General features: G+C 48.7%; 1 protein-coding gene and 1 pseudogene across 10 annotated transcripts in view; one reads left to right on the forward strand and one right to left on the reverse strand.

Annotated features, from left to right (window-relative positions):
* LOC146180296 (P-selectin-like) overlaps window positions 1-5,593 on the forward strand; it is a 103,493-nt gene extending 97,900 nt beyond the window's left edge. For all 10 annotated transcript variants that reach the window (XM_084579519.1, XM_084579521.1, XM_084579526.1 and 7 more), the window contains one exon: window positions 219-5,593. In XM_084579519.1, the coding sequence (XP_084435645.1) occupies window positions 219-445 (227 nt within the window). In that variant the 3' untranslated portion in view covers window positions 446-5,593. The remainder of the gene's footprint in view (window positions 1-218) is intronic.
* Window positions 5,594-22,335: 16,742 nt separating this feature from the next.
* LOC146180298 (uncharacterized) lies at window positions 22,336-25,633 on the reverse strand (annotated as a pseudogene).
* Between the last annotated feature and the right edge of the window lie 268 nt (window positions 25,634-25,901).

Here is a 25,901-nt window from a genome sequence, read left to right on the forward strand (position 1 = left end):
CACATTTTTGCCTGTACTGAAATGTGGCCACTGCAAAGAGATTCAAGTGGCCTTTCATATCCACTTCGGAATGTTGAATCCCACAATCTACAATTTACAAATTGGTTCATGAACTGTTTGACACATGGCACATGGTTCTTGTGGAACTCATGTTGTCAAGGTCTCCAGCCCCCTGTTTACCTTTGCCTGTTTCTTTCTTTCTTTTCTTTTTTCTTCAGGCACTGCGCCTCCACCATGGATCATCATCCTCAGTGTCTGTCTTGCCGTGCTTGCCTCCCTCGTGATTTGCTGCCTCGGGTTTTTCTACATTATGCGCCGTAGGCGGCGGCGCACACCTCCACCACGGGCCTACAGGCGACAAATCCGAAAGCCGGGACCGTACGACGCAATGTCCAATGATGAAGTGGCCAGGCTGGGAAAACCGTTCCCTGTCACGAGCTTATAATTTGTACCCTTGGCCATGCAACGAGACACTGAAGCAAGCTGGCGTCCACTGGCTTCCATTGCCTGGGGCTGTGTCGACTGTAGATTGGTTGGGCCATGAGGTTTTGCAGTAAAGGTGGCAGGTCATCGATCAAAACGCACTTGGCTCCTGTCATCTGTACCTTCCTTTGCGACCATTGTGCGACTGGCTAAGTGTGAAGCTGTTTGCCGATGAATTGAATCAGGCCTGTGCTGTTAACTCACGATACCAGTGCATGAGGTGGGCATACCAGTAGTGGCCATACTTATGTGGACTGCTGGTGCTGTTGTGTCTGGCATTTGGGCCAGGAAGCAAGAGAGCATTGCTGCTGTGATACAAAATCCAGTGATGCTTGCTCAGTCATTGGCGTACGTGCCTGGATGAAGGCAGCATGGCAGGCAATGTGGCGCTGGTTTTCTTCTGTTGTATGTTATGATACTTTGCAGTGTAGCTTATGTCAAAGTGAGTGTTGCCAATGGCGCTGGTGTTGGCTGGAAGTGATTTTTCTTGTTGAAGCACCATGTTCTTGTGAGCAGTTTCTGCTGTTGATGGCACACATGTGACAAAACCAGCGCATGGAAGATAGCATTCTGGAGAAGGATAGCCCAAAGCAAGGGATGAATATAAATTAATAAAAATGGGGGCCATGATGAGGTGTAACAAGCTATAACGATTGCCAAATATAGCTGCTTGGCAAGAGAATGCGGGGTTGTCAGCAGCATAGTTGCAGTTTTGTGCATTAGGTCAGCACACAAGAGCTGTCTTAGTACTACAGGGGAGCAGGAAGAAGAGATATCAGTGGTAGTTGGTAGTTAAGTGTGGGTGCTAATAGACCTGCTTTTCTGCTAAGAACCACCAGCTGTAGTCATTGTCTCAGAGCTATCGTGCAAGATATCTGAGTAATTTTATTTCCACTTAGTCATTGTCCAGAATCTGCTGATCATGCTGTTGCCCAGGCCTCTCCAGGGAGGGGGTGGGGGGTTGTAAGGGCTCCTGCAGCATAAACAGAGTAGATGGAGTTGGCTGTGTAAATGGTGTAGACAATGAACTGGGGAAAGTGAACCTTGCTACACCAGGTGCACCCCAGGGGCACGCTGCACTGACTTGGATTACCAAAAAAGCTGGCATGCTTTTGACAAGTATACACAACAATGCAGGTTTTGAGGAACTACCTCTATGGAAAAAAAAAAGGATGCCTGCGCCTACTTTGGACAGGCAGTACTAACCAAAACTGTGTATTGCCAGTAGTAGTGCTTAGGGTGCTATGCATATGTCATGGCCCTTCAAAAGAATGCGTGCAAGAGCAGTAAGCCATTGAAATGCCATTTCATCTGGAAAATTGGTTTCAATTAGATTTAATGTGTGTCAGAGAAAGAAGAAAAGTGCCACTTGGAACAATCTGGACACAGCCTACCTGAGAATGCTGCCTTGAGATTCATGTGCCGGCTGCTACTCTGCCACTTTCATTGTCTCGAGAAAGAGGATTTTCTCCTGTCTGCCTTGAATGCCACCCTTAGCGTTGCTTTTTGCACTGTGCATTTCACTTTTGCTTGAGGCATTATGCAGTCACTTCATGCATGTATTTCAACAGTCCCTTGACCAGGTCTGCATTTTGGTTGGATGGGCTTTTATGGCCCCCTCTTGTTGATGTTGTGCAGGTAATGACAGAGGGTGCCACAAGAAGAAAGGTGTGGCCATTTTGTTGGCAGTTCTATCTTGACTACAACTTTATTTTTCTGGCTTCAGTTCATTGTCAGTTTTGTAATAGAACTACAGCATTGTGTCACCAGGTAGTTGTTTTGTGTTCATCTCTACCTTTACAAGAAGTACTTGTACCAGACTTGGCCTTGCAGAAAAATACTTGGGGAAGTGAACTTGTGGAGCTGTTCTCCAATGGTATGGTCTCTAATTGGCTAGTTCTCATGCTTTGCCAATTTAGTAGCCAACATTACCATACCAAAGTCAGTAACCGAATCTGAAATCAGAGCTGTGTGAGCTCCTGATTGGTTGGCACCCTTGTGCTGTTTGACCACTGTGTCCTAGCCATGTGCACAATGCTGTATGCATGACAAATGTTGTGAATTTATTCTCTGCTTAGCTGATGCCAGGTGAGCTTTCACTCTTCTGAACAGCTGCTTTTTTTTTTACTACAGCCTGGCTTATCGGTAGAAGGAGTTGTGGTGGAGGATCCTTAACAGTTGAGGGAAGTATTAGTCTAGAGAAGAAAAAAAATGGCTACATTTTGTTTATCTTCCTTCTCTTTGCTGTTCTGATGCATGAAGTTTGACCCATGCTGTATTTCTGTGTTTGTCCCGAGCGACATTGTTGTAGGTGCTGCAAGGCAACCAATTTAATAAGCTGGCGGTGGGAGTAAAAATGGGAAGAACAATATTATAGACAGCCATCTACGGTCAGCTGCTCTGCAGCCTTTTTTTGTACAAATGAGTGTGTTACAGTGTTCACGACATTGCTGCTGTCATGCCTTTATTTTGTCCAATACTCTTGCATGTACAGGACGCTCACCTCTGTTTGACTAATACTATTGAGGGGCTGAACACATGCAAGCAGGTATTTTCCTTTGTTTGAAGTTATTCTGAAAGGAAGTGCAGGAAAAATGAACAGTCCCAAATGTCTGGCATTTCATTCTGCAAAAGCAAGCTCACACTTGCAAAGGAGGGCCAATGCAATTAAATGTTCCATGTGAAGTAAAGAACGGGCAAATTTTTTTGAGTAGCACTGTGTGGTTTCTATATCTAAACACTTTAAGTCATCAACGGTCTGTGCCCCTAAAGGCTGGTTCACACTGGCAATTCGCGGAGGTCGCGCGGCTCGATTCGTCACAAATGGGGAGACCCGCAACATGCGCCAATCGACACCGAATGTTTACACCGGTGTGCGACTCGCTTCATGACAAGCCCCCCTCTGAACGAGGTTTGAACGAATATCCAACTTTTGTGCCTTTTTGGCTTCTGCTACCACGCTCGGGGTAGATCAGTTCGGCCTTTTTTCGGGTATGGATATGTGCAATTATCAGCGAGGAAGAATATCTTATGGTTATGTCCATGTTTAGGGCTGTTTCGGAAGACAAAAGCACCCTAGTTCGATGAAGCCGGAAGCGCCGGTGGTGTGTGCACCGTTGTTTGCGGCCTTGGAAAATAAAAGATCCCAAAATCGCCTCGCCCCAGCGTCGAGCACATAATGAAGAACACGAGTACAAACGCGAATTAATACGCTTCACTCTTCCAGTGATCGTTGACATGTGTGTCCAAAAAATGCGTGCGCAGCAAGTCGTGCACACGCGCGCAGGCAATTTTGAATTTTTCCGCCGTAGGAAGGAGGCAGAAGCACCGCGGATTGGCTGAGGATTTCTGCGTCTTGGAGTCGCGTCGCAAGAAATCGGTCTGCTAGCCCTCTGTGAATAATCGCCCCCTCCGTGACGAATTGTGTCACGCGACCTCCGCGAGTCGCCAGTGTGAACCAGCCTTAATGCCTTTCTTCTGAACGTGTGTTCTCAGGTGGGAGGGCACAGGGTATATGCGCTTTCAGTGTTATCTGGTAACTTGATGGCGATGACTCCTCGTCACTGTTCTCCTTTGTTGCCTACTTTGTCATTTTTCATTTGTGTTCAAGGACACCATGACATGACTCGGGTTCTGTTAAATTTTTCTGCATTTATTTTATGGGAAGGTTTTTGCATGCTATGAAGTGAACCACTTATGCAAGATGCTTATAGACTGATGCTTGTTTGTGTCAAGAAATGCTGAAGTGAAGCTTGTTTGAGAGTTTTATAAAGACAATTTTCGGTCAACTTTCTACAACAGCTCTCTCTTAGCATTTGTAATGTGAGTGTTACACAACACTGTTGCTCTGTCATGCCACTTATTGCAGTAGTGTGCATATTGAACCCCTGCTTTGTGCCTTCAAATGTAAATCAACTGTTTCCAATTTTGTAAGCTACATCTCATTGTGAAATACTACTTCTATTCATGATTGCTCTTTTTACAGGCATGGTTATTATATGGTAACTTTAAACTGGTCCATTGGAGGACTGCACTAGCAGTGTGTACTGGGGAATGCAGTAGAGTGTAATGAATGGACTCAGCTAACACTTGTGAGCAGGTTTGTTGAAAATCAGCTGATGAAAGCAAATTTCATGTATATCTTCTTCCGTGCCGTTTGATCAGAGTAGCTTTGAACTTTTTCTGTGCATTCTAGAGTTGCATTGTCTCATCTAATCGTGAATTAACAAAAAATTTACTTTCTTGAGATGTCACCATGAAGACATTTACTTTGAAAGTTTTCAGGACACTTTTGTAGAAAAATATAGCCATTCCTTAAGAGTGTTATCATTGGTGTCTTCACATATTGTGGAAAAAGCATTTGTGTGCTGCTGTTTATCTGGTACTTGCTTCAGCAGTGCTCTTCATAATTAAACATGGCAGTTAGAGATATGTTAGATATGTTAATAGTAGAATTTGTCAAGGCTAATCCTGATTGATATGGCATCTTTCACAGCTGGACTAAGTTTTCTTGTTCTGTGTACTTTGCATTTTTGGAAAACACTGTGTAATCACAAGTCTCTGCCATTCATTTAGTTTACCACTTGCTGTTAGTGTAAGCCCCTAGGTTGTTTTGTGCCATACCATGTCTTGTGTGCATCTTTCTGAAGCTGCTTTTTGTTTCATCACACCTTATGAGATGTTCGTTTCTGCCTATGACTTTGATCATAGAGTAGTTGTTTGCATTTGTTTCATTTCACACAAATATGTGCAGGTCATTGACGTCACTTCTTGGTAATGTTTTAAGATTGCAAAGTGCATTTGGATTTAGACGTAAAGCTCTATTAGCATTTGTTGATGAGCCGACCAAAGTGTCCTGTGCTGTCAGCATGTCTACTCATTGGGCTGCTGAGCAATGGAATGGATGCAATGAGGGCATTATCAACACGGCTCTGCGCTTGAGGCATCTGGCTGTGACGAGAGTTTTGTCTGACGGACACTTGTGAAAGGTAGTGCATTTCGATGCAAGAACTGGGTTTTGGTACTAAATTCATTTTCTGTTCCTGCACACATGCTGTGTGCAAGGTTGTCAGGCAGATGTGCAAAGTGCAGTAAAACGTGTAAAGGTGAATGTGCATTGTGAGTGCATTTATTCACGTGGCTGTCATTACAGACATTAAGGAGCATACTAAGATACTTTGTTGGGCGAGTTGGTACTTATTCATTATTAATATAAACAGCGCAAACACGAAGACAAAGCACAAGATAAAAGAAAGCCACAGTACAAGTGCTGACTTACAACTATGCCTAAGCCCTTTACTCCAAGGCCCAGAAAAAACAAACATGAAGAAAACGAAACAGTCACATGAAACAATCCCTGGGTTCACCTGCTGCACAAAAATCACTTAAATAAGACACCTCTTTGCTTGAAAGAGCAAGAGAAGTCTTGCTGACACACTTATTGTCCGTTGAAATAAAATATGATTCCACTATCTCTCTCGTCATCTTCTCTTTGTGGCGATACAAAATCCTAACCTTGTCAAACTTACAAGCAGATCAATTAAGGGGAAATGAGGGTGCTCGTTATAATACATGAAGGAAAGAAGCCAACAGTCGGCGAGGCCAAGGAAAGCGTAGGGGATGTTACTTTATGTCCTTTCTTTTTTTTTTTAATGTTTACTTGGATAATCAAAGAAATTAGTCATGTAGTCTTGCTTAAGGGAAGATAATTAAAGACAAAGTAGCAGAAAAAACAACGTGCCGATGGTGGGAACCGAACCCACGACCTCCGAATATCGCGTCCGGTTATTTAATAACCATGTATTTAATAACCATAACCAACGCATTTAATAAGCATGTGTTAATGGGATGATTAACACATGCTTATTAAATGCGTTGAAGAAATCTTGTTACCACGGCATGGGCAAGAGTTTTGAAAGACAAGTGACAAGAATTGCAAAGGCCGGTTATCGGGAGTCGGTTATTATTGAGGCCAGTTGCCGGGTACTGAAGAGCCTTAAAAGAACGCACATACTGAAATCCCTGCCTAGCATGGGTGAGAGGAAGAGGAAGGTTGCAGTGGTACCGTATGTGCACAGAATTTCGCATGGCCTCAAAAATGTAGGCAAGAGGTATGGTGTTGACGTCGCATTTACCGCCCCGCTCAAGATGGAGGATCTGCCCGGCTATTCAAAGGGAAAGAAGCGAAGAAGCAAGAATGTGGGGTGAAACATAGAAACCCATATGTTGGATGCAAGACAGGTGTGTACAGGCTTCCACTCTCTTGTGGAGCCAGTTATATAGGACAAACAGAACGATGTATTAATAAGAGACTACAGGAACATCGGAACAACTTGGGAAGTGGAAAGGACAAAACGTTTCTGGTATCACATTGCCTATCATGTGAAATACTGAAGAAGGAGAAGTGCACTCCTAAGTTTGACAAGGTCAGGATTTTGTATTGCCACGAAGAGAAGATAACGAGAGAGATAGTGGAATCATATTTTATTTCAACGGACAATAAGTGTGTCAGCAAGACTTCTCTTGCTCTTTCAAGCAAAGAGGTGTCCTATTTAAGTGATTTTTTGTGCAGCAGGTGAACCCAGGGGTTGTTTCACGTGACTGTTTCGTTTTCTTCATGTTTGTTTTTCCTGGGTCTTGGAGTAAAGGGCTTAGGCATAGTTGTGAGTCAGCGCTTGTACTATGTGGCTTTTTTTTATCTTGTCCTTTGTCTTTGTGTTCGCGCTGTTTATATTGTTACATTAGGCGGTGCAACGCATAAGGAAAGAAGAAGAACGCATACGCATAAGGAAAGAAGAAGACACTCGTGAGTGTTGGAGAGAAGACGACGTTCAACAGCGTCGGCTGGTGCCTACAGAGAACGTCCGTTGGAAAGCCTTGTCTTCGGTGTCCGCCCTCTGCTACAAGCTGAACTACCCCGTAACACCTTGGTGGAGGTACTTTCGATTCCCCTTGCCACAGCTCCTCGTACTTTCACGCCAGAAACCTGGATTTGCGCAGTGGACGTCATCTCCCTGAGCTCACCCCACCGACTACCATAGTAAGCATGGCATCCCAGGACGCATCGCCCGCTATGGAAACTCCAGCTGCCCCCATGGTTTTAACCAAAATCCGTTATCCGCCTGTCTTTAACGGCGAAGACAACAAGGACGTTGAAGATTGGCTCGACGAATATGAAAGGTGCAGCAAGAATAACCGCTGGGATGCTAGCATAATGCTTGCAAACATCATCTTCTATCTGGCGGGAACGGCGAAGACCTGGTTTACCAATCACGAACAGGAGATGCCTACGTGGGACATCTGCAAACAAAAACTGCAGGACTTATTCGGCAAACCTATTGGGCGAGCCCTGGCAGCCAAAAAAGACCTGGCTACTCGGGCTCAATCGTCAACCGAGTCATACCTAGCCTACATACAGGACGTTCTCGCATTGTGTCGAAAGGTGAATACCTCCATGACCGAAGATGATAAAGTGGGCCATATACTTAAGGGTGTCGCTGATGACGCATTCAATATACTTCTCTGCAAAGACTGCTCTACGGTGGACTCAGTCCTGCAAGTCTGTCGCCGTTTCGATCAGGCGAAGCAGCGCCGCATCGTCCTCACGGCGACTACATCCTCATGTGACGACTTGCCCACGTTACAGCAGCCTTCAAGTCAGAATAACCTCACTACCATCGTCCGCAGAGAAATCGAGGCCTTGACTCCTTTTACACATACGTCACCTCCTGCACAGGCAACAATAGTTATGATACAGGCTGTTGTCCGCCAAGAATTCGCTAATGTGGGCCTCGTTTCAAATCCTGCCCCACCACCCCCTGCACCACAGCCAATCCCAGTGGTTGCTGCTGCTGCCACAACCCCGCCCTACACACCGCGCTACCCTACCCGCAATCCTGCGGAGTGGCGCACATCTGACGATAGGCCTATTTGCTTCGTCTGCTGTCGAGCTGGCCATACATCCCGCTATTGCCGTAGCCGTCCGGCTCCCCCCTCTCAGCCCTATTACAGCCCTGTCCGCCATAACTATTATGCACCACGACGCGTTTCTTTCACCCCAGCACATCTTCGTACTGAGAACACAGAGCAAGACCGTCGTCCTAGCCGTTCTCCATCGCCTCAAGCCCACCATTCCCGATCACCTACTCGTCGCCGCAGCTTGTCCCCAACGTATACCAAGGCACCTACTCGGGAAACTAGGCAACGCAGCGCCCGGACGTGACGCTGCGTTACCAACCCGGACAGCCAACTGTGTTTCGACCATCGCACCACGCCGCAACCTGATCAATGTCCTCGTAGATCAAGTCCCTGTGCCCGCTCTCATTGACACTGGAGCCCATATTTCAGTTCTTAGTTCGTCGTTCCGCCAGCGCCTCAAAAAAGTTCTTACGCCCGCTAACACCTCTACAGTTCGCGTTGCTGATGGAAAAACTGCTGCCATCATCGGAATGTGCACTGCACGCGTTAGCATCGCCGGCCATCATGTCCCTGTGCTCTTCGCCGTCCTTAATACTTGTCCTCAAGACGTGATTTTAGGCCTAGACTTTTTAACAGCCCATTCCGCTCTCATTGACTGTTCCGCCGGACTTCTGCGCCTAGCCCTGCCCTATTGTGTTCACGACCCCAGTGCTGACCAATCCCAGCCTCGCCTCCGCTCCAGTACATTTACTCGCCTACCTCCCGAGGCGGCAGTATACGTGTCCATGTCACCTTTTCCCTCCCTTCCTGACGGCGACTACGTTGTCAACCCCATCACCGACGTCACTCTACACCGTAACATCGTCCTACCTCGTACACGTCGAGAATAACCTCACCTACATTCCCGTACTCAACTTCAGCATGTCTTCACAAGTTCTACCGGAGGGCATTTTCCTTGCCGAACTGTCGCCTTTGTCCAGCTTTGCCATTTCTGCAGTGCTGTCCGACCGTCACGCCGACGTACCTGCACAACCTGTCCCATCACATAGTCCGGAGGACCGCATCTCAGCCATGGTTGCCTCTGACCTGCGTCCCGAATATGCCAGCGCCCTTGCCGGTCTTTTGCGGTCATTCAGCGACATTTTTGATTTCGGTCACGGATCCCTGGGCCAAACGTCCGTCGTCACACATCGTATTGATACTGGAGATGCCCGACCTATTCATCGACGGCCTTACAGAGTTGCTCTTTCCGAACGCAGGATCATTCAGGAAGAAGTAGAGAAAATGTTGGCAAGCAACATTATTGAGCCGTCGAGCAGCCCCTGGGCGTCTCCGGTAGTACTCGTCAAAAAGAAAGACAACAGCTGGAGGTTTTGCGTTGATTATCGACACCTAAACAAGATAACTAAGAAAGACGTGTACCCTCTTCCAAGGATCGATGACGCTCTCGACTGCCTGAATGGTGCTAACTACTTCTCCTCCATCGATCTCCGTTCTGGATATTGGCAGATCTCTGTTGACGAAAGAGATCGTGAAAAGACGGCTTTTGTCACCCCGGATGGCCTCTACCAATTCAAGGTGATGCCTTTCGGCTTATGTAATGCCCCTGCGACATTCGAGCGTATGATGGACTCCCTATTACGCGGGCTCAAATGGACCACATGTCTGTGCTACCTCGATGATGTCATCGTATTTTCATCAACATCTGAAGGCCACCTCCATCGTGTTTCGGCTATTCTTGGCGTCTTCCGACGAGCTGGCCTTCAGTTGAACTCCAAGAAGAGTACCTTTGGTCGCCGAGAACTCAAAGTCCTAGGACATTTAGTCAACACCCATGGCATCCAGCCGGATCCCGACAAAATTCGCGCTGTAAGGAATTTCCCTAAACCGAAATCTAGCAGCGACGTGCGTAGCTTCCTCGGACTTTGCTCATATTTCCGGCGATTTGTACCAAACTTCGCAGAAATAGCCCGTCCGCTCACGCAGCTTCTGAAAAAAGAGGTCTCCTTTACCTGGGGCCACGAACAATCGGCCGCCTTCGTCGCTCTTATTGCCCACCTCACCGGTCCGCCAGTGTTGGCTCACTTCAATCCGTCAGCGCCCACAGAAGTACGCACCGACGCAAGTGGTCATGGAATTGGTGCCGTTCTCGCACAACGTCAGCTCGGGTTACCCCGCGTCATCGCCTATGCTAGCCGACTCCTCTCTGCGGCCGAACAAAATTATTCAATCACTGAACGTGAGTGCTTAGCCCTAGTTTGGGCCATTACAAAGTTCCGCCCTTACTTGTATGGGCGGCCATTCACAGTAGTCACTGACCACCACGCACTGTGTTGCCTTTCTACACTCAAAGACCCTACTGGCCGCCTTGGACGTTGGGCCTTGCGCCTTCAGGAGTACAATTTTTCAGTAGTTTATAAGTCTGGCCAGTTGCATCGAGACGCCGATTGCTTGTCCCGTCATCCAGTCGACCCGCCAAGCCAACCTGAATGTGACAATGACGCTTGCGTGCTCTCTATTTCTGATTTCTCCAACATTCGCCATGAGCAACGCCAGGACCCTCAGCTTCGCGAAATTATCAATCGCCTCAGCGCCGATCGCGATGACCCTTCCCTTCGTTTGTGCTCCACGACGGCACCTTATACCGGCACAATATGCGACCTGATGGCCCCGACCTTCTACTAGTAGTCCCTCAGCACCTACGCTCAGCCGTCCTTCAACAGCTTCACGACGTTCCTACAGCGGGTCATTTAGGCGTCTCTCGCACATACGACAGTGTGCGTCGTCGGTTCTTTTGGCCAGGCCTATATCGCGCAGTCCGCCGTTACGTAGCTGCTTGTGACCGCTGTCAACGCCGGAAAAAGCCATCACATTTACCAGCTGGACTTCTGCAGCCAATCGACATCCCCATAGACCCATTTTCTCGAGTGGGTCTGGATCTTCTAGGGCCTTTTCCACTGTCCGCATCGGGGAACAAATGGATTGCGGTGGCCACTGATTACACCACACGCTACGCGGTCACACGAGCAATACCAACCAGTTGTGCAACTGATGTCGCTGCTTTCCTCCTGAACGACGTTATACTCGTCCATGGAGCTCCCCGCCAACTGCTCACCGACCGTGGCCGTTGCTTTCTGGCTCGTATAGTCGACGAGATCCTACGGCTGTGCAACGTTCGTCATTCTTTCACGACTGCCTACCATCCACAGACGAACGGGCTTACCGAACGCCTTAACCGGACACTGACTGACATGTTGTCTATGTACGTTTCTGATGACCACCGCGACTGGGACAACGCTGCCATTTGTGACATTCGCTTACAATTCGTCGCGTCACGACACTACCTGCTACTCCCCCTTCTATCTTTTATACGGCCGTGAACCTCTGCTTCCTTTTGACAGCCTGCTCCCGTCTGTCACCACTGCCAGCTCATATGCTCGTGACGCCATAGCCAGAGCTGATGCTGCCCGCGTTGCTCGCAACCGACTCGCAGCCTCTCAGCACTCCCAGAAACGTCGCTATGATTCCTGTCATCGCAACACCGAGTATTCTTGCGGCTCTCTCGTGCTGCTCTGGACTCCAGCTCGCCGCGTTGGCCTCTCGGAAAAACTTTTGCCCCGGTATACAGGACCCTACCGTATTTTACGACAAGTGACACCAGTGACATACGAAATTGCGCCCTTGCATCCCGTCCGCCATGCCTCTACACCACGCACCGAGACGGTCCATGTTGCACGCCTAAAACCGTACTACATGGACCCTGGTTTGGACGCTAGTACGCACCGGGACGGTGCTTTTCAGCCGCCGGGGTAGTGTGACATTAGGCGGTGCAACGCATAAGGAAAGAAGAAGAAGACTCCCGTGAGTGTTGGAGAGAAGACGACGTTCAACAGCGTCGGCTGGTGCCTACAGAGAACGTCCGTTGGAAAGCCTTGTCTTCGGTGTCCGCCCTCTGCTACAAGCTGAACTACCCCGTAACAATATTAATGATGATTAAGGAGCATGTTCCGTTTAGCTAGTTTGACCACTGTGTAGTGCGGCTGCCTATTTTGCTCGTGCCGGTCGCACTGCATGTAACATTTTGCCTGCTTTTAAACATGTAGGTCAGATGCTATTACAAAAAGGTTAACATATGTTTACCTTTGCGGTAATGCAAATATAAGGGTAGCTGGGTGGTCTGCAGAGAAAGTTCATGTGAGACAATAGTCGAGCCTACTTATAACGGCCAGAGTTATAACTAACGAAGTTGGAACTACTGTCAAAATATATATAGTCGAATCCGGATATATCGAACTCGAAGGGGATCGCGAAATATTTCGATATATCGATAATTCGATATACAGAAATCGGCTTAGGACGGCGCTTACGATGCGAAACAACGATACAGTATTTGTCGCGTAATCAACTCACTTTGCTCCGGGTTAAGTGGAGAAATATGGGAGATGCCTTCGCCCTGCAGTGGGTATAGTCAGGCTGATGATGATGAACTCACTCACATAATGAGCCCACCCTCCACTTTTGTACTCGAGAATACGGAAAAAAAAAGCGTTAAGGCCAGCTCGCTCACATGCAAGCGATCTCAGCGACGAGCGGCAGCGACAGAGCAAAAAATATCCAACTTGTTGGAACTGCTTCCCTCTGCCGTACCAGCCACTGTGGCAGCTCAAAACAAGGTCTCAGTGCGTTATCGCTTGCATGTCGCACTCCGTTTCGGTTGTCTCATCCACAGCTCATTTCTTGGCAGCGTGCCAAGATGCTGCGCAGCGATAACGTCGCGGCGTGTTTATCTTTTGATAGCTCCTGCTGCGGCGGGGAGCGAACTTGGCTGACTGCCCGTGATGGCTTGACTGCACAAGCCTGGTTCGATTTATCACGCCGCGCTTGGGGCGGGCGTAGTCTACTGCCTTAAACAATTGGAAAGCGTGATAAAGTAGCTGCAAATGCTGTTTGAAGCTAAAAATGCTAAAAGCCGGTGTCATGATCGCAGCTGACCACGCGCTTTCCTTGATTCACGCATGCAACGATAAACGACTCTCGCAAAACAAAAAAAAAGCCGCTTCGTAACGCCATATCTTACGCGACGCCGCGCGTACAGTACAACGATAAGAGCAAACGACTCGCAAAAAACAGATACAGACAGACAGACAGACACAGACAGACAGACAGACAGACAGACAGACAGACAGACAGACAGATCTGCTGCTTAACTTCCGCAGGTGCCATATATCTACGTCAGCCGCCGCGCGCAGAGGGTTCGCAACACACGCTGGAGAAAGCGCCCGACGTTCTGTCTGAAAACGGGCCTTGGCGCATGCGTAGCGCGTGGTACTGCGAACGGAGGCCGGTAAAGGAAGGAGAGAGATAGCTCGGCAAAAGAATGGGCACACCCTTGCGCTTCGCTCTATCGCGTTTTTCCCCTCTCGTTCCCAACGGTTGTTTCTGGTTCATTCAAGCACATGGCTTGCAAACGTCACGTACTGGCGCGCGGGAAACGATAACCGCAGATGCGCGTGCCTTTGAGGAATGGGCGCGACGCTGCCCTAACCGAACTGTCCCCTCTCATTCCTTCCGCGCGTGGCTTGAAAACGTCACGCGGCAAACGGCCGAGGGTGATACGATCGTCTTTGGGGAAGGCACACTTTCCAGTGCGTGGTGCGGAGTTCGATATATCGAACGACCGGTGAAATTGAGATCGATATATGACGCGACTTTCCTATACTTTTGCATAGGATTTTCAAGGGAATATTCCGTGAGTTCGATATAACCAAAATTCGATATATCCGGGTTCGACTGTATGATGGCAGTGGCACTACGTCTGAGATATAACGAACATTCCCGGCCACGCAGCTCGGTTAGAGTGAACGCGAAGCAGCCATAAACTCGACCCCGTTGTCGAAAAATTTGCCCTTACTGGCAGCGTGACGATCTCCCCTCGTTCCTCCACTCGCCAGGCCATCTCCGGAAAAAAAAAAGAAAGCAGGCAACTCAAAAAGCAATAAACACGAAGCACTGGAACTGCAGAGCGCAGACCTAACCGAATCAGCGCTCCGCCTTGTGTGCTACGACGGTGAGCAGGCAGTGTGCAGTTGACGCATCGCTCCTTTGTTCAGTTGTTACGCTCTCGGCGCATGTGGACGCTTTCATCACAAGTTGCGAGGGCTGCAAATGCACCGTGTGGGATGGTAGACTACTTCAGGCTCAACTTGACGGCAAAAATAAAGGCTGTCAACGTCGAAACAAAGAAGGCTAACTTGGTCAGGAAGCGAAGATTGAGACTTGGTGAATAAAAACGCTCCGTCAAAGTCAACTATTTCGACAATTGCCAAAGACAAGTACAAGAATTTAAATGCAAGCATAAACGCTGACAATATGACGAGACAGCGCCTTCGGAAAGCAACCTACAGAGATGTTGAAGATGTTGCTTAAAGGGTTTGTTGACGCCCGGTCCCGAAACATTTTCGTCAGTGGTCCGCCGATTTTTTCCAAGGCAAGAGGCTTTGCTTTCCCGATTGCAGCTCAGGCAATGAATAGCTGCATTGGCTTAAAGCTCACCATGTAATAGTTTTCAAGACCATCGGCGCCGAAGTGGTCTTAGTGAACATTGATGAAATCGATGCGTGGCTCTCTCAGAACATTCTAACGATACCAAGCTACGCTCGGCGGGAGATGTCCAATGCAGATGAAATCGCTCTTTTATCAAATGCGGCCATCAAAAACCAGTGCATTTAAAGGAGACACGTGTGCTGGTGGAAAGCACAGTAAGCTTCGCATTACTGTCCTGTTGTGCACAAACAGGATGGGAATGATAGGCAGCTGTCATTTGTCATCGGAAAGTGTCTCAATCTGCGGTGCTTTGGGACTTATGTTCCTGTCCGCTAGAGACGCATCGGAAAGGCTTGGATTATGCACAAATTGTTCGCCGAGTGGTTCAATTCGACAGTGGCATGATGAAGGAAAATAGGAAGGTCCTACTCGCGCTCGACAACTGTTCGGCGCACCACGTGCAGCCTTCCCTGACTTCGTTGGCCGTACTTTTCATGCCACCGAATTCGACCTGCAAGATTCAACATGGGTATGATTCACGCACTCAAGGTTTCTTATTGGCGGCACGTAATCGAGTGGATGCCAGGTGCCATTGACCCACTTCGGATCTCTGACTGTGGGAATGCTTAAGACCTCTTGGACCTGTGGAGAGGATCGCGAATTGCTTCGCGGCTGAGGATGATGAAACTTTGTTCACAATAAGTGAGAGGAATAAGGGAAGTCAGCTAGCGTGCCGCAGGCGTGGAGACTTTTGGCAACGCCGGCCCATTCGACAGCCTTAACTGGATGCCAGGGTCATCGCTGGACCTTAACTTGTCCCAATTGCTTCTTTAGAGGGATCAGGCAAGAGTTCTGAGAGAGGCTTATATGCTTTGCACGCCCAGATCATATGCTCGAAGTTGTCTTTCTCCCCGCAAAATTGGCAGAAGGGATTCATATCCTTATTTATGAATTTTGATATGTAGTTTGGATTGGGGAGGGTCCTCGTCTCTAGCTGTCTCCATATTACTTGTTGTCTGGTCAGTGTTTTATGAGGTGGTGGAAGTGTTCTTCTCAGTGCTTTGTAATGTGCAGTGAGTTCGTGGTATGATACGGCTGGCTCACCGAAGGGTCCCGGTTCCTTATTTTGTGCCACCGCTCGGCCGGCTAATTCTCGAGCGTATTGGTGGGCAGCCTCATTTCCCGGATTCCCCGCATGAGCTGGGGTCCATATTAATTCGATATCTCTCGAAAAAGAGGAGATTGATTTTACTGAGTATTTGCGAGGCGGGTTTGGAGACTCTACCTCTAGCAAAGTTAATTCGCGGAGTTTATAAGCCCAGGAACGACGGAGGAGGCTGCCGAACAGCCTCGCGATCTTGCACAAATGGATCTGTGGCAATTGACTTGCAACTGGCTGTGGCTTGAAACCACTTGGAATTAATTCGCTGGTGCGGACGATGATGAGATAGCAGAGCCATGCACTGACGAAGCCATAGCGCGTAAAGTGCGAGCAACCGAAGGCGAAGACTTTGACGAAACATTCGAGGATGCTGACTTGCCGCTTGTTGCCATGAGCACTTCAACAGCGGTTATTTCGCGTCCCTGAAACTTTATTGCCAGCAAGGGCCTTGAAGAGGAGCATATGGGCCGCCCTGGGCAGGTTAGAAAACGCTGTAGTAGTGTGTGCCCTTCCAGCCTCGAGCCTTCTGTATCGACCGAGTGACCAATGGCCTATATCATAGTGAACGCCGTTCTGGGCAGTGTGCAAGCTATTATTGTTGGTACATAAGGGTTGGAGTTTTCTGCTTTTATTTTCTGAGGATTCGGCTTACTTTTTTCGGTGTTTATTTCCTTTTTTAATACTATTTTCTGCTGAAGAATTAAGTCTTTTTTTCGGCCAGAAAGTGGCATCCGTGTACAGCTACAAGTGATGTATTGTTCATTTTGGCTGCTTTCTTTTTTTGCCTGTCTGTTTTATGCACTTCTATTAAGTGCACACTTGGTCAGATATACAGCTATGCTTCTGGAAGAAAATGTTATCGCCATAATGAAAATTAGCATTATGCGTATCTAAAACAAATTCACACGTTAGACAAAGGAGAAATGGAAATATTTATTACGATCCATATTGTGCATAAACCAAATCACATAAAAAGCAAACGTGTGACTGGAACAGATGAGCGACACATGCTAGACAATTCGCTTTTTGAATGGAACCATGTATTTCCAACTTATCGCCTACACGTCTTAATCACCTCATGTTGTAATAAATACACATACTTTTCTAAATTGTCTTCATTAAGTCGCGCCCGTTTGTGTTTGTTCTCAAGTTGGAGCTTTGAAAAAGCTCTCGCAACATTCACATTAGACACCGGCATTCTCAGCAGGTGAAGTGCTGCAGGAGCTAAGGCAGGCCACTTATCCGAGTGTGAGAACCAAAATGCAAGTGGCGCCACTCTCTCGGGATGTATTCACAGAATTCAGAAATGAGCGCCTGCACCTTCTCAATGCCTTTGGTAACAAAAGGGACTGGCTCATTATTTGAGAAGTCGCTTTACATTTGTCTTTACGCTTGGATCCACTATACGAACATTAAACCAGAATGTTGTAGTGGAATTGTTTGTCATGGAGTTAGGTGCGTTACTGGATACGCTATCTTCCCATTGTTCTGCAACGGCTTTGCATAAGACAGAAATATATCGGTGGGCTCAGCGCATTCATCCTCTTTACAAAGTCTAGCAGGCTGTCAAGATCAACGCTGTTGATTTATCGCCAACTCATCTAGTCAAGACACTTCCCAGATGTGCAACGAGCAAAGAATACACATATCACATAACAAGGGTGTCCTCTGATTCTATAGCTTGCGCAATATTGTCACGTAGTGGTGACAAGGCCGTTGACACCAAGAAGACACAAGCTTGATTGTACTGAAATTAACTCTTTATTATGCTGACTTGCGCCCGCAAAAGAACTATGGAACTCGGCGGCGGCGATAGCAACAAACATGATCGTCGAACAAAGAATGCCAGTCGCACTCAACGCTCAATTTAAAGGCTGCTCAGAACAATCTAGATAACGTCGCAAACAGCTACCAGCACAAGCTGGAACATTGTAGAAAGACACACAAGTGGCCAGAATCTTCGAGACAGATCTCGGTGCATCTTGCGCTACAACGAAACTGATAAAGGTGCGACTCGCGACATCGAGCATTAACAAACAAAGAATACGGAACTGATACGCGATCCAGAATAGACGAGTTGCAAAACCTACAAGTTAGCTTCCCTGTCAGGCAGGAATTCCTGCACAATGGCGGCATAGACTTACTTTGGAATAATAGTTGGGAGCAGCGCTGGCACAGCGACTGGCGGCAGAGTAACTCCCGCACCCCTTGCCCATTCGTCACAGCATTCCGCACGTGGGTCGCCAATTCTAAAACTCCTTTCCTCACCCAGTGTGGCAGTGCTCTCCCTTCCTTTATGCCCGCGTCATGAATGTCCGAAAACTTGTTCTCGCACAATGGCCTGTGCGACGGGGACTGCATCCGAAGCTGCGTGGACTGTAGTACATGCATGCACTGGACCTAACTATTGCCGCGGAGTCAGGTTCTTCTGCCTCACAGGGAAGCTGACTTGTAGGTTTTGCAAGGCCGCATTCCGGCGGCTGTTAAAAAACAACAAATACAGGTTTGAAAGTGTCGCGGCAATATGGCCAATATGGCATTTGCGTTGTTTTACGATTTCATTTTATTTAAAAGGTTGCGGGTTGCTCCGCTGCTGGCAACTTTGGAGGTTCTTGCACTTTTCACCATTTGCATCAGAGCTTCTCAAGAAGGCGAGAATAGGCCGCCAGTATTCCAGGACGTCGCATAGGAACTCGTAAAACGAAAACCACCTAATAGTGCGAACAGTGGTTAGAAATTTCACGATTTGCTCAAAGCATGAACTTTTGACGCATTTCCTTTGAGTTCAGCATTGTCGGGACATGCATGACAAAGCCAGGAACGCATGCAAAACCTACGCGCAGGTCTTCAGCGAGGAAACTGCTTAGAGGCATCGCACAAATGAAGGCCTGACTCGGAGATCTTGACAGAACTCTCATATACGAGTCAAAAACAAGCATAAGTACTGGCTTTTGTCAAATGTAGACAGAATTGCATATGCACTTGGATTTGGCGTGTGTACTGCGGTTACAAACGTGGAAAGCAACAGCAGGGCTTCCTCATAGATCACGAGACTCGTCTACCGTTACTGCAAAAGAGCAGTCACGGATGGCCTCTCGGATTGCTTCCATGTCGTATACCACAGAGATGACTGCGACATGGTTCTGGACAGCGCTGACGAAATAGTTCCCCAAGAGGCCCGTCTGCTTGACAGAGGGGGATCGCAGCCCATCATAGCGCTCTGCAAAATTCGTGAGCGACATCCTGAGCGCTCTTCCATTTTTCGGCTGCATGAATCAATGATGACGGAGAGACGGCTGAAGAGGATTTTGTAGAAATGACGTAATGTTAAAGTTTCAATCGAAGCGTTTTTTATGAATTGAGTAAGGAATTTAACAGCTTTCTTTCCGCTCCATAATATATTTCAAATAATGTAGAACTTAACCGAGTTCGGCGTGAGCCTCTCAGTTTGACGTGACCTTCGGGCGTGCTCTGCAGGGCGCACTGCTGCCCTGGGTCGGTCATGACTTACACGCGACAGTATACTTGCAGACCTCTGCATCGCTGTGACCTCTGTGTAGTACAAACTTCAAAGTCTAGAATTCTCCCCATCATTGTGACTGCTCACTGATGCGCATGGAACGAACTCCGAGAGAAGATGGAAGCACCGCGAAAACGAGAACAGGGCCGTGTGCCGCTTTGTTACAGCGGCTAGGCCCTGGTATTCACGTGAGGGACACCGGCAGGGATGGGTGGGAAGTTCACAACGCCAGCGGCCTGGCAAAGCCATACTCGCACATTCACACGGGCGAGGAGGAGTCGCCGAGAGATTGCTGTTTCCGCGCGGCTGAACGAAATGAACGGCGAAGTGCACATGACAGGCGTTTCTGACCGGTAATTTCTTTTCCACTCGGGGAAAAACTGAAAAGAGCAAATTAAACTAAAAAAAATAAGCGCACAAAATAAGATAAACTCGTCCAAAGGAGAAGGGAAGGGTAAAGTTATCTGCCCAACACTAACTAAAACTTTGAATAGCGGGTCGCACGGTGACAAATTGTTGCGGCTCTTTCCCGACTCGCCTTTCGGCGCGAGCGCATGGCTGTTAGCTGCTGTTTGTTAATTCGCCCCGTTCCTTCGCCGAAAGCTGTTACCATTTTCGCGGAGACTCCGCGCTTCTCTCGGCTTGTGTAGGAGTGGTATCACGTGACAAGAAACTGGCGGTCTTTGGTCTTCGCAATTTCCTGCGTTTGCGCTGCAAATGATCTGGTCTGCCCTTCGCCCCTCGAGGTGTCGCCCTTGGCGCGGCCGTCACGGCCCTCCTCAGACGTTTGACATGTTTACGAGGCTCGGGAAGCGTGGCTGCCATTATTTTCCATTCGTGAGGCCGTGAACAACGCCTCAAACGCTCAACCACTGTACAACCAAGGATCCCACTGTCTCATGCCCCTGGCTTGAGCACTTTGTTGTACTTTTCTCCCGTCACCGAGAGTTCGCGGTGTTTATGTCAAGATACATTTCTCGGTTTAAACCAAACCTTTAAAAATGCATTCGGCGTACTTTTATCGTTTTTTTTTTTCGGTTTATACAGAAAAATCCTACTCCACCGGAGTCACTGCAAAGCACCACCTGCCAGATCACCCCCCACGTTTGTACTCATGCCCACTTCCTTTCAATGCGAGAGCATTAGCGGAACCATTGTGGTGTTTTCGAAGGTGGAAGCAGACTCCAGCTGTCCCGAATGAACAAAACCCGTTTATTCACACATATATAACGAACAGGTGCGACACCGGGGAATAAAGAATTCAAACCGAAAACAAAACTGAATACAATATACTTCCTAATTATTTTTAGTGATTGCTGGTTAGTAAGTATTAGTACGGAAACCTGAAAACATGCACACTACTTTTTTTACGCATATTTACAGGCTATGTACACTTTAGGCTCAACTAATGGATCTGATAGTCTTGGAGCCAGGCCGATCGCGAAGGAGACGGACACAAGGGAGGAGACAGTACAAAGCGCGTTGTCCTGTCTCCTTCCTTGTGTTCGTCTCATTTGCGCGCTTACTTTTCTCCTGTACGATCATGAACCAACTAGCCCAGCTACAAGTTTTACTTCTAATTCACTATAGGTCGGGCGGTTTGAACGCTGCACCGACGCTGTCGACAGACTCGTAAACTGCTGCTGCAGTATGCCAGGAGACCGAGGCTGTGTGTGGCAGGTGTAGCAGACCAGGAGACCGGGGCTGCGGCGTGGCAGGAGGCAGCACGCCAGGAGACCGAGGCTCTGAAACCCTAGAAAGCGTGGGGGCATTCCACGATGGCCGTCTCCAAGTCTGAAAGAAGCTGGTCCCCTCCACTCGATAACTTTTGTTAGTCAGGAAAAGGCGCAGTCTCCCTTGAAACGAACCGGCGGTTTCCTGACGCGGACAAAATCGCCTACGGCTATCTTAGTCTTCTTGGCAGCTCTCCTTTTGTCCGTGTAGTGTTTGCTGTTGACGCCGGACCCTTCGACGGAGTCGCGCCAACTCCTTGCTGGGTCTTTCATAAATGCTGGTGCTGAAAAACCCACAACATCCAGCCTGGTTCGGGGCATTCTACCCCTCTTCCCCACCCTCCGGCTTCTTTGTTCTGCTCAGCAGCTTTCGCATCCTTCTTTCTTTTGTAGCTGTGGGCGCTCGAAAGAAACAATCACCCTCGAACTGATGGTGGCCTATATATGGGCGTGTTTTTCTTTCGCATTTTTGATCGATGGTGTGGAACTCCTGAGAGACCCCTGTGGTGGTGAAGAAAAGGCGCAGTCTCCCTTGAAACGAACCGGCGGTTTCCTCTCCTTTTGTCCGTGTAGTGTGCTGTTCTGTTGTTGATGCCGGACCCTTCGAAGGAGTAGCACCAACTTCTTGTCTGGGTCTTCCGCAAATGGGTCTTCTACAACATCCAGCCTGGTTCGGGGCATTTTACCATGCCACACTGCTTGCATGGGAATGCATGGCCATTCTGCAATATCACACTGCCGGGGCTACCCCTATAGTTGCGTGCGGAGTACATCGATAAATGGCAAAGTACTCGGTGACGGCTTGCCGGAGTGGTCGTCTTTCGAGGAGTGAGACTTGAAGAATGTTTTTCAATGTGCGATTGAACCACTCTATTCGCTCATTCGCTTGGGGATAGTACACCGACGAATGTGAAAGACGGATGCCTCTGCTTTGCAGGAAGGTGATGAGTTTGTGCGAAGTGAACTGAGGTCCATTGTCACACGATCTCTTCTGGATAGCCTTCACGGGCAAAAACACTCATTAAAAAGTCTTTCACGGTGCTTGTGGACACTTCACTGCAAAAATGTACCTCTGGCCATTTAAAATGATAGTTGACAAGAGTTATAGCAAATCTGCTGTTGTAAGCTGCATGCGCTAAAGGACCAACAATGTCTAGGCCAAGCTTCTGCCACGGTCGGCCAGGCCATTCAACAGGTTGCAATGATGCTGTTGATGTGTTGGCGGACTTATTTGCCTTCAGGCAGATGTGGCAGTTTTTTATTGCCACTTGGGTATCCATTCGTGGCCACCGGAACCGCTTACGCAGTCGCGCCTTCATGCGCGTGATAACCGGATATGTCTCGTGCGCAGTGCTGATGATCTGAGCCGTGAGGGAGGACGGAACATCACAAAAGTGATCGAGAGGACGGGACCAGCTTCTTTCAGACTTGGAGACTGCCGTACGTGGAATGTCTCCAAACTTTCCAGGGTTTCAGAGCCTCGGTCTTCTGGCGTGCTGCCTCGTGCCACGCCGAATCCTCGGTCTCCAGGTGTGCTGCAACCATCCACGTTGCAGCCCCGGTCTCCCGGTGTGCTGCAGTCGTGGCCACTTTGCTGCTGCAGAACTGCTCCCAGTCCACAGTCGGACGCGTCGGTCGACGCAGTTACTGGAAGTGGAGGACTGGAGGACTGTACTCAAGGATAGCATTTCCTTAACCCTCCTGAAACTGCTGTCTGCTTCAGCTGACTAGATGAACGGCTCATTTTTGCGAAGCAAGATTCTCATAGACTCGACCACTTGTGCCAAGTGTGGACAAAACTTGGAGTAGTGTTCTACGAGACCCAGGATAACGAACGGAGGGCGGCAACATCAGTTGGCGCACTGATGTGTCAACTATGGAATATACTTTGGAAGTGGCGAGATACCACGTGCAGTGACCTTATGTCCTAGAAACACAAGTTCTAGAACGCCAAAGAGGCATTTGTTCAGTTTTTGATCTTTTGCAGCTCTGTCTTCAAGTTTGAAAGGTGCTCTACTGCGGTCTTGCCAAAAATGATCACATCATCGATAGAACAACATGCCAGTGCAGCGGTCGAGGATTGTCGCCATCATTTTCTGAAATGCCGCTGGAGCAGAAGCCAACCCGAAGCAAACTCTTTTAAAGCGGTAAAGACCGTCATGAGTAATGAAAGCTGTCAGATCCCTGCTTTCAGGGTGCAAAAGAACCTGATGGTAAGCGGAAGCCAAGTCGAGGTTTGTGAAGTGTGCAGCGCCTACCAAAGCATGAAGCAGCTCCTCTTTATGGGACAATGGAAAACTGTCTGGAACGATAGCTTTGTTCGGCTCTCGAAGGTCTACACTCTACACATATCCTGATGTTACTATCTTTCTTGTCAACAACAACAATGGGGGACACCCATTCAGAAGCGCATCAATGCGCTCGATGATGTCAAAGCTCAGCAACCTCCGGAGCTCCTTTGATACTGGTGACCGGAGAGAATATGGCAGACGGAAGCTACAGGCTGCACGCCTTACCGAGTCTTGATGCGATGGATGAACCCCCTTACTGCCCACATTGCGGTGAGCGGGCAACGCTCTACCACATGGTTTGGGCGTGCCAAGTTACCCCTTCTCTAAGCCCTTTTCCCCACTCCTGCATAGAAGATTGGGAGGCCGCCCTGCAGGACTCCAGCCCGGAACGCCAGCAATGGCTGGCTCGCTGCGCTGTTACTGCAGCCACGGCCAACGGGACCCTGGACGGAGGGTCACCCCCCCCCCCCCCCCCCCCCCGCCGCTGACTAAATAAATAAAGATGTTTTGTCTTCCTCCTCCTTATCAATTAAGACCTAACTCGGGACTGAAAAGCGAACTGAACTCATGTGCTAAGGCTGGCGGAAGATCTTTGTTGCGGGGCATGGGGCTGCTCGCTTGACGGTGTGGAAATAGAACAGGAAAGCGAGTCATTGACAGTCGGCAGCGGAGCAATGGACGTGTACCAGCATTTAAGAGCAGAACCCTCAATGCGAAGATCCAAACCTTGAATGCCATCAATACCGATCAGACAAGTTCCGCGATGAACAACACAAAACGTAGTGAAGATGTGCGGCCTTTAAACCGAACGTCTGCCTGGAAACAACCTAGCTAGCACGGAAATCCCGTTGCGAGTAGTCAAACAGAGTGACATGCGGAGCAGGCAGGAGCGGAACGCTCTGAAAATATCGACTGAATTCTTGTTCCGACAAGAGTGAAACAGACGACCCTGAATTGACAAGAAATGTCAATGCGATATTCGCAACTTGCACTTGAATATGAATTCCTCTACGCGCGGAAGGTTGCAAAGTCAAAGCTTGCTCAGCACTGCTAGACGACAAAACATCTTCATGAAATTCAACTTCACTGACAAGGTCTTACATTTGATTTCGTTTGCGGTTGCATACGTTTTGAAAGTGACCCCTGAGACCGCAAAATGAACAAGTCTTGAACTGCTGCGCTGATGCGAAGTGGATTCATAGAGAAAGGTGGATTTGTGAGCAGCACCGGAAACAATGTGGTGAACCGGAGCCGCTACTCCGTCCTCGGTTCCGCTCAGCGGGGCGGTTCCGCTGCGGCGCACGTGAGCCGCCCGCGCCCAAACGTCCCGCGCCCCTCATTAACTTCTGCTTAAAGGGGGCTGCTGGCTGTGCATTTCCTTTTTTTTTTTTTGCGAAAGGTGCGACGATAGTTTACGACGCTGCCGCAATGGAATTGCCTCGGCTGAAGCAGAAAGATTTTTTAGTTCTTCCGCCGCTTGCTCAAACTGAAGTGCAATTCGAACTGAATCCTCGAATGACATTGTGGAACCCTCGCGCAGTAACCACTCACGTACGCAATTTGAAGCTACGCCGGCAACGAACTGGTCCCGCAGAGCATCATCTTGAGAAGCTAACGAACAATGGACGCTAGCTCCCGTAGAGCGGCAACAAATTCATGAACAGACTCGCCTGTGTTTCGGCTGAGGTGGTGGAAACGATGGCGCTCGACGATAACGTTGCACGACGTCGAAAACTGCTGCCGCAATGCGGCGAGTGCAGAGTTGTATTCGTCAGAAGTGGCCACGGCAGACTTGTCATCGCGAGGGCTGCGACACTTGGTGCTGCTGCAGCGCTGGTCCCTGCACGCTGGCCCTCCACCCCCAAACAATGAAAAAGAATAGCCTTGCGTTGCTCTGGCCTGAATGCGGCGGCTCCCATGGCAATGACGGACGGCCGGGCGTCGGAAGGATAAACGGCAGCGGAGCAAGCCCGGTGAAGTTCATTGTGGTGGTTCCGGATGGTGCGGTGTGGTTGGGGGTAGGTTCGCAGCATCCTCTTCGCCAATGTGGTGTTTTAGAAGGTGGAAGCAGACTCCAGCTGTCCCGAATGAACACAACCCGTTTATTCACACACACACACACACACACACACACACACACACACACACACACACACACACACACACACACACACACACACACACACACACACACACACACACACACACACACACACACACACACACACACACACACACACACACACACATAT

This window comes from Amblyomma maculatum, chromosome 9, assembly GCF_055883805.1.
Source record: "Amblyomma maculatum isolate TAMU_Amacu chromosome 9, ASM5588380v1, whole genome shotgun sequence".
NCBI lineage: Eukaryota > Metazoa > Arthropoda > Arachnida > Ixodida > Ixodidae > Amblyomma > Amblyomma maculatum.